Source organism: Typopeltis vanoorti, chromosome 4 (genome assembly GCF_054136105.1).
Source record: "Typopeltis vanoorti isolate ZY-2024b chromosome 4, IOZ_Tvanoo_1.0, whole genome shotgun sequence".
NCBI classification, from domain to species: Eukaryota; Metazoa; Arthropoda; class Arachnida; order Uropygi; family Thelyphonidae; genus Typopeltis; species Typopeltis vanoorti.
Genome location: NC_143552.1, coordinates 154,332,385 through 154,351,610, shown reverse-complemented (window position 1 = coordinate 154,351,610; position 19,226 = coordinate 154,332,385). Strand labels below are relative to the sequence as shown.

The window sequence follows — 19,226 nt, the reverse complement described above, 5'->3', positions numbered from 1 at the left end:
TAATTCTTTCATAATATCTTCGTTTCTTTTGTGATCAAATAGGGTATACTTTGCAGTTTTTCTTATAAACTTCATTTCTGCTGTTGTTAATCTTTGTTTGTCTTTTTGTTTTATTGTCCAGATTTCGCTTCCATACATTAAGACCGGTAGGGCTAATGTATTGTATACTTTTAGCCTGGTTTGTTTTTGAACTAGGTTTGGTTTAAAAGTAACAGGAGTTAATTACTCCTGTTATTTTTAAATATTTTGCAATTTTTATGTTTATATCATTTTCATTTTCATAAGTGATCATACATCCTAGGTAGTTAAACGAATTCACCTGTTCTAAGATCTTGTTATCTAATACTATTTTAGTTCTTGCTGGATCTTGTCCTTTAAAGGCCATAGTTTTTGATTTTTCCGTTGATATTATCATACCATAATCTTTGGATATCTCATTTAGATTTAAAATAGCTTTCTGTAAGTTATCTTCAGAATTTGTAATTATTATTTGGTTGTCTGCAAAGAGGAGAGCGTTTAAGTTAACTGTAGGTGAAAGTTTAATTCCTTGATGTAAATTTTTACTCCATTTTATTATTATTTCATTTAAGTAGATATTAAAAAGAGTTGCTGAGAGGGGACATCCCTGTCGGACCCCTTGGTTTATCTCTCTTGTATATGATAGCTCGTGATTTAATCTTATTTGTATTTGATTATTTTCATATATACTTGTGTCAGCTTTTAGGATATTATTTGGTATTTGTCTTTCTTTTTTCTTTTAATATGTTAAATAATATGTTTCTTTTAACTTTGTCAAATGCTTTTTCAAAGTCAATAAATGCAATATGTGTTTCTAAATTGTATTCTCTTCTTTTCTCTATTATTAATTTTAGGCAGAAGGCTGGGTCTATACATGATCGTCCTTTTCTAAATCCATTTTGTACCTCTAGAATAAAGTTTTCGGAATATTCCATTAGTTTGTTATTTAAGATTCTGCTGTATATTTTTTAACATGAATTTAGTATACTGATACCTCTATAGTTTTTAGGGTCATCTCTATTACCTTTCTTAAAGATAGGAATCACAATTGCTTTTTTCCATTCTATTGGGAGGATACCAGTTGAGTAAATTTTATTTAAAAATAATAAGAGTCTTCCTTTGAATCTTGTTCCTGTGTATTTATATAGTTCTGAACCTAGCTTATCTTCTCCAGGTGATTTTCCGTTTCTTGTTTCTTTCAGGCTGATTTCTAATTCTTCTTCAGTTATTTCCTTTTCATTTTCATTAATTGTTTGCCAGTTGTCTTTTTTAAAATATTTGTCTGTCCACAGTTCTGTGTAGTAATTTAGAAATTCTTCTAATTTCAATTCAGTGTTTAATTTTATGTTTTCTTTGGTATCTGCATTTAGGTGTTTCAAAATTTTATATACGTTGGGTCTTATTTTATATAAATCATGTTCTAAATTAGAAACAAATTTGTTCCATGATTCTCTATGTCTTTTTCTGACTTCTCTTTTAGCTATGGCTCTTATTCTTTTATATTCTAATCTTTTACTGCTTAACCATTTGTGATAGGCTTCTTTTTTCTTTTTGATTATTTCTTTCATTGTATCATCCCAGATCTTCAGTTTTTTCTTTTTATTGTATTTTTTGGTCTTTCCTAAGCTTTCATTTGCTGCTGCATTTAGTATCATTTTTATATTAAGCCATTCTATTTCTATTTCTTCATTTTGTTTTATTTTGTCTAGATATTGGTTAATTCTTTGTTCATATAGCCATTGTACATTTATGTCATTCAATAGTCTAGTTTTATAAACAAATGTTTCAATTTTTCTTTCTGTTCTTGTTACTTGTAGCCATTTAGGTGGAAATCCTAATTTTATTTTAACAAGGAAGTGGTCACTGTTTATTTCATATCCTCTGTGAACTCTAACATCTAGTGAAAATTTTGATGTCTTTTCATTTAGTATAAAGTAATATAATATTGATTTCCATCCTCTTGCTGCCCAAGTATATTTATGTATGTCTTTATGTTTAGAGAAGGAATACATTATTTTTAGGTTATTATAAACTACAAAGTCAATCAATTTTTTACCATTCCTGTTTAGAGTATGTTTTCCACGTATTCCTATATTATTATTAATTTTCGTGTTTCCAATTCTTGCATTTAAGTCTCCTGCTAAAATTACGTAATCATTTTTATTTGTTTTATTATATATGTTTTGTAGCTGATTATAAAAATCAATATTATCTTGTTCTCTCCCCACTTCTGGGGCATATAAACCAATTATTGTTAAATAGCCTCTATCTATTTTTATTCTAGCTTCTATTATTCTTTCATTCCATAATTTATGTTTTAACTGTTTTGAAAGGGAGTTATGAATCCAAATCATGACTCCTGCTTGTGCTCTTTGGTCTCTGTCGCCTCCACTGTATATTACATTAAAATTTTCAGTTCTCATAGTTACTTTTAATTTCTTTTTTGTTTCAGTGATTACTGCTATTTTAAAATTTCTTTCATTTAATAACTGGTCTAATTCTATTTCTTTACATGCTATTCCTCTTACATTCCAGTTTGCTATGTGTATTATATTTTGTCGTTTCCATTTTCGTTTTCCCTTTTCCATTCCAGGGTTGTTTCCCATAGATTCAATCCGATTATCTTTTTCTGTCAGCTTACAAGTATGGTTATGTTCTCCATGTCAGGGGACTAGCCTGACGATGGAATAGTTCAGTGGTAGGGCTGCTACCTTAAGGCTTCTGAACTCGCCTTCTTCCGAATTTAAACCCATAGGAGGAATAGGGTATATTGAAGGGGAAAGGGTAGATTATAGAAGAAATATAATAAGGATTATAGAGAGACATAGTTGTAAGGCCAGAAATGAAAAGACCCCATGGCCCTCGAGTACTCTAATAGCACAAGGGTCATAAAGTACGAAGAGTTGGCTGATAAGGCCTTATAGGAAAGATTAAAGTAAGTGGGTCTTCCTCAAAGTAGAAGAAGGAGAGGATAGATCCAGCTAGGGGTCCATGGGAATGCTGCTTCCCTTACAATCAAGATGATTGCCCCTTATGGCCCTGTTGGTCCACGAGTCCTTATTCAGTATATTCGGACCACCCCACCATATATATATATACACACACACACATGGTGGGCTCCCCTATCCGCCACCCAGGGGACGCGCTCTCTAGGGGTTACAGGGTCCCCTGAGAGGTTTTATTATTTATCATCCTTTAACCCTTTAACAGGCAGAAAAATCCAGAAGTTTTCAAAAAATTCAAAAGTACAAAATTTCATTTATTTGCTACCTGACTTTTATTTTTTATTATTATTATTATTTTTTTGGGGGCCCCCCTCAAATATAATTTGCCTAGGGGCCCCAACTATCCTTAATCTGCCACTGTATATATATTTATATTTGTATAAGTTTATATATATTTACTTATTTATTGACTATTCAGAATTAATTTAAGAATTCTGATAGTGAAAAAAATGTTACAAAAATAGTATGCCTTTATTTATTACTATTATCAAGGGAAAAAAAATTGATAATTTAAATTTATTGAAATACAAAATGGAAATAAAAGTTTTATTTATAGAGAGGATATAAGCAGTGTGTTTATTTAGTTATGGATTTAAAAATGTGTGTGTTTCAGATGGAGCATTATTTTCTGAGAGCGAGATTATTTGCCCCTAACCCAGAATGATTTACCAGAGCAAAAAAAAAAAAATTTTGCTCCTCTGGATTAAATTCTCAAAGATAGAAACTAAACATCATTTGTTTAGCTGGAGAAAAATATGCTTACAAAAAAAAATATTTCGTTCTTCCACACTGGAATAATTATCTGATCAAAAAGGATTCATTCTTCGGTTATTTATTTCAACCCTTGGTTTGTAATTTCTGAAGATGTTTCAGTGACTGAGACAATTTTGGTCACTGAAAGTCTTTTCAATATTAAAGACCGAAGTCTTTAATATTGAAAAATTAAAATAGTTTTTAATCCTTTCTTAGTGCCATTACTACTCTATTAAACCTCCAACATGATGTCCTTTCATCACTTAAGCCTTAAACATGCAGATACTAATTATTCATGGTGAAGAGATAGCACACAAAGCAAGACAATATGGTAAATCAAAACCATGATTATCTAGACCAGCCGTGGCCAACTTCATTCTATACAAGGGCCATAATATGATGAGTGGTAGCTTCACGGGCTACACACTTTTAGACAGAACTTAAATAAAAATAAACTCTGCATTTTTTCAAGGCAGTAGTTATATATATATCGAATTACTATATTTGTTAAATCATTTTATTACTGGGAGAACAATATAAAATACATGATTGATTTAAATATAAGTTGTTAAATTAAATTTAATTACATATTTCTGTTTTTTTTACATGTAACACAACTTAATGGGAACACTGGACATTCATGTGCGGCAATAAGTTCATCAAAGTCAATTTTCAACAATGATGACAATATTCATAACAAATCCTGAGGGTGGTCATCAGTCAGTCGGCTTCTTTGTGACGATTTAACCACCCTCATAGTTAAGAAAGTGCCAACGTACTTCTCTGTACAACACTAAATCGTCATATTCTGCCTCCATTTCTGTTAGAAAATAAAGAAACTTGCAGCATGTCAAGGCCCGATTTCCGCCCTTAATTAGATTCACACACTTCATTACAGTTCTCATGACATCCTCTATTTCCAGAATTTTACCACACAGAGCCTCCTGATGTATAATGCAGTTTTCAATACAGGGCAATTGATTCCAGCCTTTCTTAGTAAGCCAACTAAGTCTGTTTGAGTACCATGCATTGATTTGGCGTCATCTGTCACAATAGCTATGAGATTATTGATGTCACCAGTACCATTTACAACCTTCATAACTGCATCATAAATGTCTTGACCTTTGGCTGTGTTATGCAATAACTCTAATGCTAGTAGCTCTTCATTAATAACAAAGTCTTTGGAAACAGTTCGAATGAAAATTAGAAGTTGAGCGGTATCTATTTTGTCAGTTGATTCATGCAGAGCCAATGAGAAGTAAGCTGAATCTGTAATAACACTTTTTAATTTATTTAATATATGAGAACCTATTTCCTCGACTCTTTTTGTTACAGTTTGTTTTGATAGTGGGAAGTTTTCAAACTCGCTGGCAATTTTATCTTCCCCAAATGCACGTGCCATTTTCACAGAACAGTGTTTTACAAATACGCCATCAGATAATGATTTTTTTGCTTTTGCTATCTCTGCACTTACAACAAATGATGCCAAGAGTGAGCTTTTTTGTATTGATGTTGGTTTAGTAAAAATATATTTCTGAGCACTAACCTTTCTCTTCAAATTATGCACTATTTTAGTACGTAGTTGTCCAACGTATTCTTAGTATTTAGCAGCATGCTACATACAGTACCATGCTGTATTTGCGTTTGAGGTTATATTCCTTGTGCACAGACAATACTTGCAAACTCAAGGCACTGTTTTTGTTGTCGTTATTGTTTATAAACAAAAATTCATTTTCCCATTTCTCCTGAAATGACCTGTTTTCTTCACAGATCTTACGTTTCTTACTCATAGTATACAAAGGCTGAAGTAACTGACCAGGGAACACAAACTGCAACAATAACACTGTTAACTGTGAAACTGAGCCTCTGAAACTGATCACTGTAACCAGAGCAGAGCAAGTGACTTTCAGTGATGTGTTACTCTTGAGCGCATAGAAATCTTCCACTCCCACTACTACAACTCACACAGAGAAGCAGTAGATTTTATAAATTGAGTAATCTTTTTAAAGCAATTTTCATTCCATGTTGAGAATATAAATTGTTTCCGTCATCAGAAATAATGAATATAACTTGTATATCAATCAGAAAATCTGCAGTCGAAACTAATAGCTAAGTTGATGATACATATAATTTTTATTATATTATTATTACCTAGCACCTCCAGGGAGTCCAAGGACTCATTGAGGGAGGACACCTACTCCACAACTCTCCATCACCACCACTCAACTACGTTCATCATCTACACCAATGCCATCTACCGCCGACGACCACCACTAGTATTTTTTGCAAACATTCATGCCATGCTGTGGGATTTTAACCCACAGCCTTTTGGCTGGAGAGCGGATACACTAACCATTCGGCCAGTCAGGCCGAATGGTTAGTTGGCCTGGCTTCCAAAGTATGTTTTGCTGATCAGAAATAGAATCCATGTTGTGTATTGACTATAGTTTAATATAGTTTTTATCCTGCTGCATGCAGCACAAAATCAAGTTACGGGTCTCATGCGGCCCACGGGCCTGCTGTTGACCACCTATGATCTAGGCAATTAAATTGACTTGCCTTTCTAAAAAGATATTGGTATACGATAAAAAAAAATAAATCAGCCAATGCTAATTTTTTTGCTTTTAACCCTCTTTAGCTTTTGGAGACTGAGTGGACAGTTCTCTCTCCACCAGTAGCTATTCAGAGATAGCCAACCCAAGACTCACTAATTATAAGCAGCAGCCGATGAAGAGACTGGCAAAGAAGTGCTGTCATCTCATGGCTGATCAAGTGCTGCACCATGCTGATGAATTTTTTGTGGATAGTTTCTACTATCCAGGCCAGTGGAAATATGTTTTGCTGATCAGAAATAGAATCCATATTGTGTATTGACTAATGCATATGTCTGTACTATAAGTACTTAATTAGCAAATTCACCCAACCTCAACCCAATCAAATATTTCTGAAAGTTATGGAATCTATTGCAAGAAGTGTAGTCACTGCAGCCTTCTTCATTCAAGAACTGTGGGATGCCTTGAAGACATAATTACTATTCTACTAGATGTCTCTGCTGATATCAGTAGACATCTAGTAGAATCAGGGCCATAATTTTTATAAAGCAACCCAAACAATATTAGGCAAGTGATCATAGTTCATTATTATGTCAGTGTATATATAAGTATATATTTGAAATCAAATTATTTGGTTTTCTAATCTTGAGTAATATATAATTTATTGTGGTTTACCTTTTCAGCATGAAATGATACATGCATACCTTTTTGTAACACACAATAATAAGGTAAGATATCTCTCCATATATTTTTTTAAGGATTAATATTTTCTTTTATGTTTAAAAGAAATGTTTAAAATATTTCATAACATATCCTTGAAATGTTTCATAACATATGCTTTGCTGCTGAACTGATTTTGATAAGAATTTTGTCTAAAAAAGAAACCAAACTTTTCGAAAATAGAAGAAACTAGTGGCGCCACCTGTTGTATCTTTTTGTTGTCGAAAGCAGCAACCTTCATTAGTGTTGTATCAATTGTTTATGATATTTGTTTCATTAGAAGCTGAGTTATAGTGCCAAGAGTGACAGTGTGTTTTGACGGATGGTTGGAAAATGAGTTTCAAACAGGGAGTTGTGATTGACGTTTGTGTAAAACTAGGTAAAAGTTTTACCGAAATGCGTGAAATGCTACACAAAGCATATGGTGATGAATGCTTATCCTGTACTCAAGTTTACAAGTGGTTTAAGTGATTTCAAAGTGGTCATGAGACACTTGAGGATGACGAAAAGCTGAGCCATCCAAAAACTGGACTGAGCAAAGTTAACATCCAAAAAGTGCGTGATTTCATCAAAGAAAACCCGAAATCTCTGAAATTAATTGAATATGAATTGGGGATTCCAAAATCAACTGTGCACAACATTTTGACCGAGAGTTTGGGCCTTCGTAAACTGAATTCGCGATTTGTTCCCCACAAGTTGACCGATGACCAAAAAATGTATCGAATTGAACACTGCAAGGACCTCGTTAAAACCGCTCTTAAGGATTCAAACTTCCTTGAAACGATCGTTATTGGTGACGAAACATGGTGTTTGAGTATGAGCCTGAAACAAAGCACCAGAGTGCTGAGTGGAGACCACCAGAAGAGGGGCATCCGAAAAAATTGCTGGAGAAGTCAAAAGTAAACACAATGCTGATTTGTTTCTACGATTCCAAGGGCATTATCCACAAAGAATTCGTTCCTCCTGGCCAAATGGTCAATGGTGAGTTTTATCTCAAAGTTTTGAAGCGATTGATAGTGAGAATTCGTCGCGTCCGGCATGAATATCATGATGTAGGCTGCTGGTCACTTTTGCGCGATAATGCACCATCTCATCGTTCGAACATTGTGAGATGGTTTTTGAGTAAAAATCAAGTTTGCATGTTGGATCACTAGCATATGACTTCTTTCTCTTCCCCTGACTTTATTTGGCGATGAAAGGAAACTGATACGACTCCATTCAAAACGTTCAAGTGGCAGTAACCACGACCCTCAACAGTATCCCAAAAACTGATATAAAAAACTCATTTAGTGAATCAATTGACTGTGCCAAACACTGTATCAAAGCTGAGGGAGAGTATATTGATTGAAATAAATGATTTGAATAATTATAATTGGCCTGTGTTTTATTTTCTATCAAAAGTTCGGTTTCTTTTTGGACAAAGGGTGTACATTTGAGCTGTTTTACACACAGATTAGTTCTCTTACATTTTTCTCTGTATTCTTTTAGGGCATCTGTCGACTTATTTGCTAGGTACTTTTGGTATGCTTTCTTCTTTTCCAAGACTGCTTCTTTAACTTCTTGTGTCCACCATGGTGTTCTTATTTTTATATCTTTGCAGACAACTTCACATACTTGCCTAGCTGACTCAATCAATGTTTTCTTCAGAGTTTGCCACTGAGATTCCAAGGTTTGCTTCTTATTTTCATTTTGTTTCATTTTGTTTCTTTAATAATGTCTGTATTGTCAAGTCTACAATTTACTTGTAAAAGCTGCTCAACTTTAATCCTTTTTTAAAACTTGCTTACATACTGTTCTGTTCAATGTGATATTCATTTTGATTCTACTTAGTGCTAAGTAATGGTCACTTCCAAATATTTCAAATCCTCTGTGCACTCTTTTATCCTGAAACAGCCATATATCACTATCAACAATGATGTAATAATTGAGAAATTGTATGCACTTGCAAATGCAATTGTGAAATAGTATGGAGGGTGAAGAATTCCAGTAAATACTTACCATTATTATTAGCTTTGCCCTTTTCTCCAAATTTTCCCAAATAATTTTCCTATATGCCTGGTGGGATTCATTTCCTACTCTGTTGTTCAGATTTCCAACAAGGACCACTTTTTCCCATTTTCTTTATGTCAGCTGCCTGTTCTAATGACTCAAAAAAAAATTCCTCCACTTCATCCTTGGAAGAACTTTCTGTGTGACGATGAGCACAAATAAGTTTCATTGTCCGTGTCCCCATTTTGAAGTTTACCCACATACCTCTATTTGAAACTGCCTTCCAATCAAGAATTTTATCTTCATGTTTGGTGTTGAAAGCTATTGCTGCTTCTTCCTTTCCTTGATCATTATTTCAGGAAAATAACATCCTATACTTATTATTTAGTAAGATCTCACCTATTTTTGTCTTCTTTGTTTCAGTAATGCCAATTATGTCCACGTGGTACTTTTCCAATTATCTGCAAGTTTGATTTCCTTTTCATTAATACTCCTTATATTGATGGTTCCTATCTTCCAACATCAGAAGAACTAATGCTGGATTTATTCTTCTTCTTCTTCTTCTAGATACTGAGTCTGAGTTTGTTCCAGTAGCTGACTTTACACTGTTCACCCTGGTTCTCTGATGAAAACAGTGGGGACCTTGTTTAACTGGGTGACACCTCAGCCAGCATGAAATCTCATGTTGTACCATCAAATGCATTTCTGGTTTAAGCCAATATAAACAGAACAGTTTGGTCAGCTGAATCCCAAATTACCAGCCCATCCTCTTTTGTTCAGTACCTAGTAGATACCTAGTAACAGGGCACACCACATGAAGGTGAGGATTGGATATTAGATCAGAAGCCCCAGTCAGTTCTCTGCATTCCTTGATATGAATTCTGTCCATGAAAGGTTGGAAACCTATGGTATTACTGTAGTTTGGCTACTACAGATTTTTTATTTCATTTCAAATATTAACTTTATATATATTTTATTTATTTTTTACTTAACCTGTGAATCCTGCTCTGGAGATCAGGCATGAAACTTTTTCAAGTCACTTCATGCCTCCAGTAAGCAGGGCAATGGACTTGCACTGGATGATGAAATTCATATTCCACCTAAAGACAATCACAAACATTCTATGCCTATGGCAGGATTTGAATCCACAGCATGCTGTTTGGCAAGCTAATCCAGTAACCACTTTGCCAATCACATCACTAATTGCTACTGATTATTATGCGATACATTAAGAGGATGGTATTGCATAATATTCTTGTTTAGAATGTCTCTCAGATTCCATATGAAAGGTGATTTGTTTTTGCTGAGAAGTGCTCCAGCTTTAACTTTTCACACAATACTTCTATGATATAAATATTTTATTACCTATAGAGAGACTTCTCATTCCTTGCTTCTGGAATTATTTTTTTATACATGCAATTTGAAGTCATGATACTTATATCTCATTACCTCAGTTGCTTTCCCATAATTTGAATAACCAACCAGCCAGTCTCGTGCATGACTAGTTAACTGGGGGGGGGGATTAATGAAACTATATTTTTATCTTCTAGAATTGCAATTACCTTGATTTTTTAATTAAAAAAAAAACTAAATTTCCCACAAAAAGCATATTGTTTGTGCTTCTACTACTTACTAGAGAATTCAGCCATTTATTCTGATTCTCTTGCTGCACCTTTTTGAACAATAAAAATATAGCTCATGTTACTTCTGGTATTAACCACAGTTCAGAAAACACCAAGTAAAAATTGTTTAACTCAACAAGTTGTCTATGTGTCATGGCATACCTCATCAGGAATACAATGTTTTAATTTGAAAAACTTATATTAATGGATTGGTCCTGTAAATATAAACTACCATAGATGGTTGTTAAATTATTGATATACATAGTGCTGAAATTACAAAAACATGGCTTGTTGAGTTGTGCTATGTAATGTGTCATAACCTAGTCTCCAGCTTGTTAGGTTTTTTATATACATTAACCAAAGTTGGTTTAAAATAAGACCTTGATTTTTGTTACACCGTTGGACATGTCATTTTAGCAGATTTTTTGAATTTGCGTTCACAGTTGAATTCAACATACGGACATTCTTGTAAATTGCCAAATACTTAATGTTTTTCATTGGTAGTATGAAAAGCTAGGCCAGATTTGTGTACTCGCATTGTCTCTATATCTTTAATATGTTCGTTCATGCAAATTTCTCCTGAGTGTCCCATCTCTCTCTGACATAACATACCACATGCATAAAATTTTATGTCTGGTCTCTGAAATGGTGAATGAGGCTGTTTTGGTAACCTGAGCATTATTGAGACTTTCCTTTTGATAAAATTATGGAGACTGCTACCATGTTTAATTAATTAAATTAATAATTAATTTAATTTCCTGATGTTTCTACCTTCATATTAAGGTTATCATTTGGAGTACACATATACAAAGGCAAACTACTTTATAATTCAAACAGTAATGCCACTAGGGACACTAATTTAATTAACCATTATTCTACTAGCCTGATCTCTTGCAGATAAAAAAATTCCTGCATCAAAGCTTTAATGACTATAATCTTTAGATTATAGCCAGGCTTTAGGAGCATGTCCCCGAAGTAATCAATTTCTTGTTCCATTTTGTTGTCAGTTGATAATGATTAATGGTCTTTGAGTGCCTTTATGATATCTTGCTCCTGGGTAGAATGATAATGGGAGGCAGCATGTAAATATTTTCCAGTGCTTTTTTCTGTATAGTGTGAAAGACAGTCTGTTTTGATCCATTAGTAAGATTAATGCATGTAGAAGAGGAAATCCTATTTCTTCAACTTCCACTGTGAAACATATTTTTTGATTTAAGCTATTCAGGAGATTATTACATGTTTTCTTGGACCCTGGCAAGACAAAGGAAAATATCGTCAATATATGTTAGCCACATTTAGGGCTTTGTGTAACATTTTCAATGGCTATCTTCTCAAAGGATTTCATGCATATATTTGCATGAGAAGTGTGAAGAAATCAAAGCTCTTATTGCTACACCCTCTTTTTCTGTTAATAAAAAATATCTAAAATATCTGTCAGATCTAAAACTTTATACTTAATTTTGTTGATGAAATCCTTCAAATTCTTGATGTATCCTATATGTGCATTTATGGTGCACCTAAAATTCATAAAGAACGTATCCTTTTAAGACTAATTGTCAATACTATCTATCCAAATATTTAGTTATACTTCAGACTCCACACACATAGGAACCATATGTTCCAACATTAAGAAGTTGACAGAATTAAGAATACTATTTTAGATCTGTCAGATATTTTAGTGAGTTTGGATACGTCTTTTTTTCCAGTGTTCCTAGAGAAGGCAGACACAATACAGTTACTAGTAGACCATATTCTGCTGGATGCTATCAACTTTTTCAAACATTGTCTAGATGATGTTTGAAAAGGTACTTTTGTGAAATTTGAAGACTTACTACGAATGGAAAGAGGATCTAGCAATGGGAATGTTGAATGTAGCCATCGAAAAATATCACACAGCCTAAATGTGGCTAATGTACTATATTTACTCGAATATAACTCTCTCTCGCATATATCTCACACTCTTAATTTTACTTTGTGAAAAAAAGAAATTAAAAAGTTTCTCATATACCTCACACACAAAAAAAGTTTAAAACTTCAAGAAATAGATAGTGAATGTTATGGCAGTTTCAGATATTTTGAAATTCGGTTGAAGAGAATCAGCATTTCAACTCAACAATCATCGGTTTTCCTTTGTCATTGAGTTGCGTGATCTTTTGTTAATATTGCACCAGTCATATGCACATCTTCATAGCTGCGCTATGGCTACAGGCTTACCATTGCTGTCCGTTTCAGCTCCACTTTCACTTCTTCTTAGTCCTTTGTGAAGGATTGTTCATAAGGTATCTCAAGTTTTGTAAATTACTGTTAATTTTTGCTTGAAATATGGAGAAATATTCAATTTACAGTGCTGGTTTTAAACACAGTTATTGATTTTGCAGAAAAACGTGGCAGCAGCAGTACCTGAGTTTACAGTGATCAAGTTTAATGTGCAATATTGGAACAAACAGAAACTTGCATTACAAAATACCACTAAAGATTCAAATATATCGCGTGATGAAGATGGGTGGCCAATTGCATAAATAATGTTGGTAAATAATTTATTGACATTAATTGTAATTAAAATATACCTTTATTGAAGAAATGCCAGATGAACAGGCAGGATTTCAAAAAGGCAGAGGAACAAGAGATCAGATTGTCAATGTGAGATGGATAATAGAAAGAGCAAAAGAATGTCTACCTTTGTTTCCTTGACTTTTGACTCTGTAGATCACATGAAACTGTGGAATGTGTTAAGAACAGTGGGAGTACCAGAGCATTTCATTATCCTTCTGAGAAATCTTTATTATGAACAAGAAGCTACTGTCCAAACAGATCTTGGAGAAACTGAATATTTTACAATAGGTAAAGGGGTGTGGCAAGGATGTATTTTATCTCCATACCTGTTTAACTTGTACAGTGATTACATTTTAAGAATGGCAGGGCTGGAGGAGTCTTCAGTTAGAATTAAAATTGGTGGAAGAAATATTAATAATTTGAGGTATGCAGATGATACCATCTCGCTAGCAGAATGCAAAGAAGATTTGGAAGAACTTATTATGAATGTTAAAGAAGAAAGTGCTAAATATGGCCTTAAACTTAACCTCAAAAAGACAAAAGTTATGCCAACATGTGAACTTAATGATTTTGAAGTAGATGGGGAGAAAAAGGAAGTAATTAACAATTTTGAGCTCTTCATCATCATCATCGAATTCCTGCCATGTACCCTCAAGGGGTGTACAGAATATGATAGTGCTACATGAAAAATTTACATCATCACTAATTTCTTATCTACAATTTTCTTCCAGATCAGGCTGTTACTTGTCAAGACTCTAACATTATCAGATCTTATATTTCTGTCGTCTAAGGCACTTTGTACCGTATCAATCCACCTATATCTTGGTCTTCCTATGGGTCGTTTTGCTGCCAACCTGGCAGAGAACACTTGTTTTGCTAATCTTTCCTCACCCATTCTGTTTAAATGACAATACCACCTGAGATTAGCTCTGGTAATGCATTTCTGGATGCTGAAAATGTCAAGTTCTTTCCTAATATCCTTGTTTTTAATATGAATATTGCCATTGATGCCATCTTTTCACACCTCTAATCTTTCTCAGGATTCTCATATCTGCGGTCTCTAGTCTTTGGTCAAGTGTTTTACTTCTGACCTAGCTCTCAGATCCATAAGTTAAAACTGGTTTGAACACTTTCTTGTATACTGCTAATATAGTGTTCCGACTAATTTCTCTCCTATTCCATATGAATTTATTCAATTGACTTCCTACCATACCAGCTTTGTTGATTCTGTTGTCTATTTCCATATTTAATTTACCATCTTCACTAAAAATCGTGCCTAAGTAGCTGAAATGTTTTACTTGTTCCACAGGTTCTCCATTCACAATGCAGTAGATATTTTCAACAATTCTGCCTATTTTCATTGTCTTTGTCTTTTTATTGCTGACCTTCATACCATATCTATTACAACAGCTATTCAATTTAGTCAGAGAATCTTGCAGACTTGTAGCATATTTATTTAGAAGTATAACATTATCCGCATAAAGCAAAGAGCTGATATTAACATCTCCAATTTTGATATCATGTCTAATACCACTTTCTTTCATAATGTGATCCATATAGATATAATGAATAACAGAGGGGATAATGTACATCCTTGTCTCACACCAGATTTAACATTAAACCATCTTCCTATACTTCCTTCAATTCTAACTGCTGACTTACAACTCAAATCAAGGCTAAGTATTGCTTGATATAATGCCCCATTGACACCATATAAACGTAACGTATTGATTATCTTCTCTCTTGGCACCGTGTCATGTGCCTTTTCCAGATCTACAAAACTTAAATAGAGATCTTTGTTATAGTCCCATGATTTCTCAACTATTTGTCATAAAGTGAAGATCTGATCCTGACAGCCTCTATTTGGCCTGAATCCAGCTTGTTCTTCACCAAGCTTCTCTTCCACAATCCTTCTCAACTGTTTCTCAAGTATACTTGCATATATCTTACCAGGAACACTCAGTAGGGAAATACCTCTGTAATTCTCACATTCAGCTTTATTTCCCTTTTTATATATGGTATGAAAAGGGAAATTGGAGTAGAGCTCTAATAGATATACTATTAGAGCTCTAATCCAATCAACGGGAATTTGTCCCTCTTTCCAGGCCTTCAGAACTATGCAGCGCAGCTACTGTAAGACTTTTATACCACCATACTTCAGCATTTCTGTTCGAATATCATCTACTCTTGCTGCCTTTCCACATTTCAAGCTTTTGATGGCTTTTTCTACTTCAAGTATGGATATGTATTCCTGACTGTATGCCTGTTGGGTATTTTTTTACCACTGTGCTGTCACTGCTTGTTTCATATAGCTATTTTTCGAAGTAATTAGTAAATACTTCAAGGATATCTTTCTTTTTTTCCCATTTCATGTCACCTTTTATCATCTCTAACACCTTTTACAGCAGTCTTTCATCCATTTCTGAGCTTCTTCAATAAAATTCAGAATATTTTGCCACCTTCTTGATATTTATTTTCTATGTTCTTGTCAAAGTCCTCTCATGACTTTTGTTTATCTATTTATCTAGTTTTACACAGTGTTTAGCTTTCTTACATTTGCCTCTGTATTCTCTAAGAGCACAAGCTGACTTATTTGCCATGAACTTTTGATATGCTTTCTTCTTTTCCTTCACTGCCTGTTTAACTTCCTGTGTCCACCATGGTGTTCTAATTTTTCTATCCTTGCAGACAACTTCACCACTTGCCTCTCTAGCTGAATCAATCAGGGCTTTGTTCAAGGCTTGCCACTGAATCTCCAAGGTTTGATTCCTGTTCTCAAACTCTTTCATTTTTTCTTCAATAATCTTTGTGTATTTTAGTCTACAGTTCACATCTGAGAGCTGCTCAACTTTTATTCACTTTAAAACTTTCTTACATGTTATTCTTTTCAATATGAAATTCAATTTTATCCTGCTCAAGACTAAATAGTGATCACTTCCAATTTCAAATCCTCTGTACACTCTGGTGTCCTGCACCAGGGTGAAAACATTGCTATCAACAATACCATAGTCAATGAGACTTTTCTTATTCCTTGCCTCTTCTCTCCATGTGAATTTGTGCACATTTTTAGGTTGGAACATGGTGTTAGTAATAATCAGTCCATGTCCTGAGCAAAAATCCAACAGATATTTGCCATTATTATTAGCTTTGCTCTTTTCTCCAAGTTTTCCCAAAATATTTTTGTATGTCTGACAATCATTTCCTACTCTGCTATTTAGATCCCCAACAAGGACCAACTTTTCCTTTTTCATTGTGTCAGCTGCTGTCTCTAAATGCTCAAAAAATTCCTCTGCTTCTACCTTAGTAGAACCTTCTGTGGGACAATAGGCACAAATAAGTCTCATTGTCCAGTTACCCATTCTCATATTTGCCCACATCACTCTACTTGAAACTGCCTGCCATTCAAGAAGATTAGCCTCGTATTTAGTGTTGAATACAATGGATACTTCTTCTTTTCCTTGGTTGTCATTGCCTGAATATAACATTTTGTATTTATTGCTCAGAAAGATCTCACCAGTTTTTCTCTTTTTTGTTTCAGTCACCCGTATTATGTTGATCTGGTACTTATCTAATTCCTCAGCTAGCTCCATTTCTTTGCCATTCAGGCTTCTTATGTTGATAGTACCGATCTTTAACTCTGGTGATGCTGAGTTGGGGTGTTTTTTCAGATTTGTTCCAGTAGTTGACTTTTCGCTGTTCACCCTGGTTTCCTTTTGAAAACAGCGGGGACCTTGTTTAACCGGGCGATGCCCCAGCCAACATGAAATTTTGTCATGTTGTACCATCATTTTCTATATTGGTTTAAGCCAATAAGAATACAATTTGGTCGGCTAAATCCCAAATTGCCATCCCATCCTCATTCGTTCAGTATCCAGGGATACCCAACAGGGTGCACCACAAGAAGGTGAGGATTGGACATTAAGTCAGAAGCCCTGGTCGGTTCTCTGCATTCCTTTAAAGGCTATGTTGAGGTGTCCTTTCAGTTATATAGCTTTGACCCTTAAGCACCCCTTTTGTGCTCTTAGGATCCCGAATTGATAAAGATGGGTATTGTACTGAAGAAGTTAGAAGGTTATTATTACTTGGAAAGAAAGCAATGAAAAAATTAAGCAAGATCTTTAAAGATATTAGCCTTGCAACAAAAATCAGAATCATGAAAGCAATGGTATTCCCTGTGGTTCTATATGGATTTGGTAGTTGGACCCTGAGAAAGAGTGAAAGAAGAGAGATAGATGCTTTTGAATTATGGGTTTGGAGATGCTTACTGAGAATACCATGGAGTGCAAAGCAAACTAATAAATCAGTGATAGACAGAATAAAGCCCGATTGCTCCCTCGAAGCTATGATCATCAAGCAAAAATTGTCATAGTTTGGACATATTATACGAGCAAATGATAGTCTGGAGAAGATGATGCTTGCTAAAGTGATGAAAGTAGGAGAAGAAGAAGACCGAGTATTAGATGGGTGGATGGAGTTAAAGAAGCAACTGGAATGCTCCTGGAAATTCTGAAAGATATGGCCAATGACAGATCTGAATGGAGAATGTATGTTCATAGAATCACTAGGAGTAGAAAACAACTCGATGGAACATAACAACAATTAAAATTTAAATGCATTCATTCTATAAATAATGAGAAATTATAAATTATAATGAATATCAAGGATTTAATTATAAATGCCAATTTAGTTTTTTCCTGAAAAAAACTAAGTTTTTTAAAATCCCTGCATATACACCCTCTGTCCAAAAAGAAACCGAACTTTTGATAGAAAATAAAACACAGGCCAGTTATAATTATTCAAATCATTTATTTCAATCAATATACTCTCCCTCAGCTTCGATACAGTGTTTGGCACAGTTTCAATTGATTCGTTAAACTAGTTTTTATATCAGTTTTTGGGACACTATTGAGGGTCGTAGTTATTGCTGCTTGAATGTTTTCAATGGTGTCATATCGGGGAGAGAAAGAAGTCACAGGGTGCTAAATCAGGTGAACACGGTGAGTGATTCAACACACAAACTTGGTTTTTACTTAAAAACTGTCTCACAATGTTCGAATGATGAGATAGTGCATTATCATACAAAAGTGACCAGCTGCTGTATCACGATATTCATGCCTTATGCGACGAATTCTCACTATCATTCACTTCAAAACTTCAAGATAAAACTCACCATTGACTGTTTGGCCAGTTGGAACGAATTCTTTGTGGATAATGCCTTTGGATTCATAGAAAAAACAAATCAGCATTGTCTTTACTTTTGACTTCTCCAAGCGACTTTTTTTCGGATGCCCCTCTTCTGGTGGTCTCCACTCAGCACTGTGATGCTTTGTTTCAGGCTCATACTCATCGTCACCAATAATGATCGTTTCAAGGAAGTTTGAGTCCTTAAGAGCGGTTTTAACGAGGTCCTTGCAGTGTTCAATTCGATACATTTTTTGGTCATCGGTCAACTTGTGAGGAACAAATCACGAATTCAGTTTACGAAGGCCCAAACTCTCAGTCAAAATGTTGTGCACAGTTGATTTTGTAATCCCCAATTCATCTTCAATCCCACGGATGATTTTGTGTTTTGTTTGATGAAATCATGCACTTTTTTGGATGTTAACTTCGCTCAGTCCAGTTTTTGAAGGCCCAGCTTTTCGTCATCCTCAAGTTTCTCATGACCACTTTGAAATCGCTTAAACCACTTGTAAACTTGAGTATGGGATAAGCATTCATCACCATATGCTTTTTGAAGCATTTGATGCGTTTCGGTAAAAGTCAATCACAGCTCTCTGTTTGAAACTCATTTTCCGACCGTTCATCATAACACACTGTCACTCTTGGCCCTATAACTCGGCTTCTAATGAAACAAATGTCATAAACAGTTGACACAACACTAATGAAGGTTGCAGCTTTCGACAACAAATAGATAAAACAGGCGGTGCCACTAATTTCTTCTATTTTTGAAAAGTTTGGTTTCTTTTTGGACAGAGGGTGTATCTTGCACCATAATTTGTAACTTTAATTTTGGC

General features: G+C 34.4%; 1 protein-coding gene across 2 annotated transcripts in view; it reads left to right on the top strand.

Moving 5' to 3' along the window:
• mh (DNA-dependent metalloprotease SPRTN) overlaps positions 1 to 19,226 on the top strand; it is a 150,298-nt gene that overhangs the window by 64,661 nt on the left and 66,411 nt on the right. For both annotated transcript variants that reach the window (XM_090391530.1, XM_090391529.1), the window contains exon 5: positions 7,012 to 7,056. In XM_090391530.1, the coding sequence (XP_090247656.1) occupies positions 7,012 to 7,056 (45 nt within the window). The remainder of the gene's footprint in view (positions 1 to 7,011; positions 7,057 to 19,226) is intronic.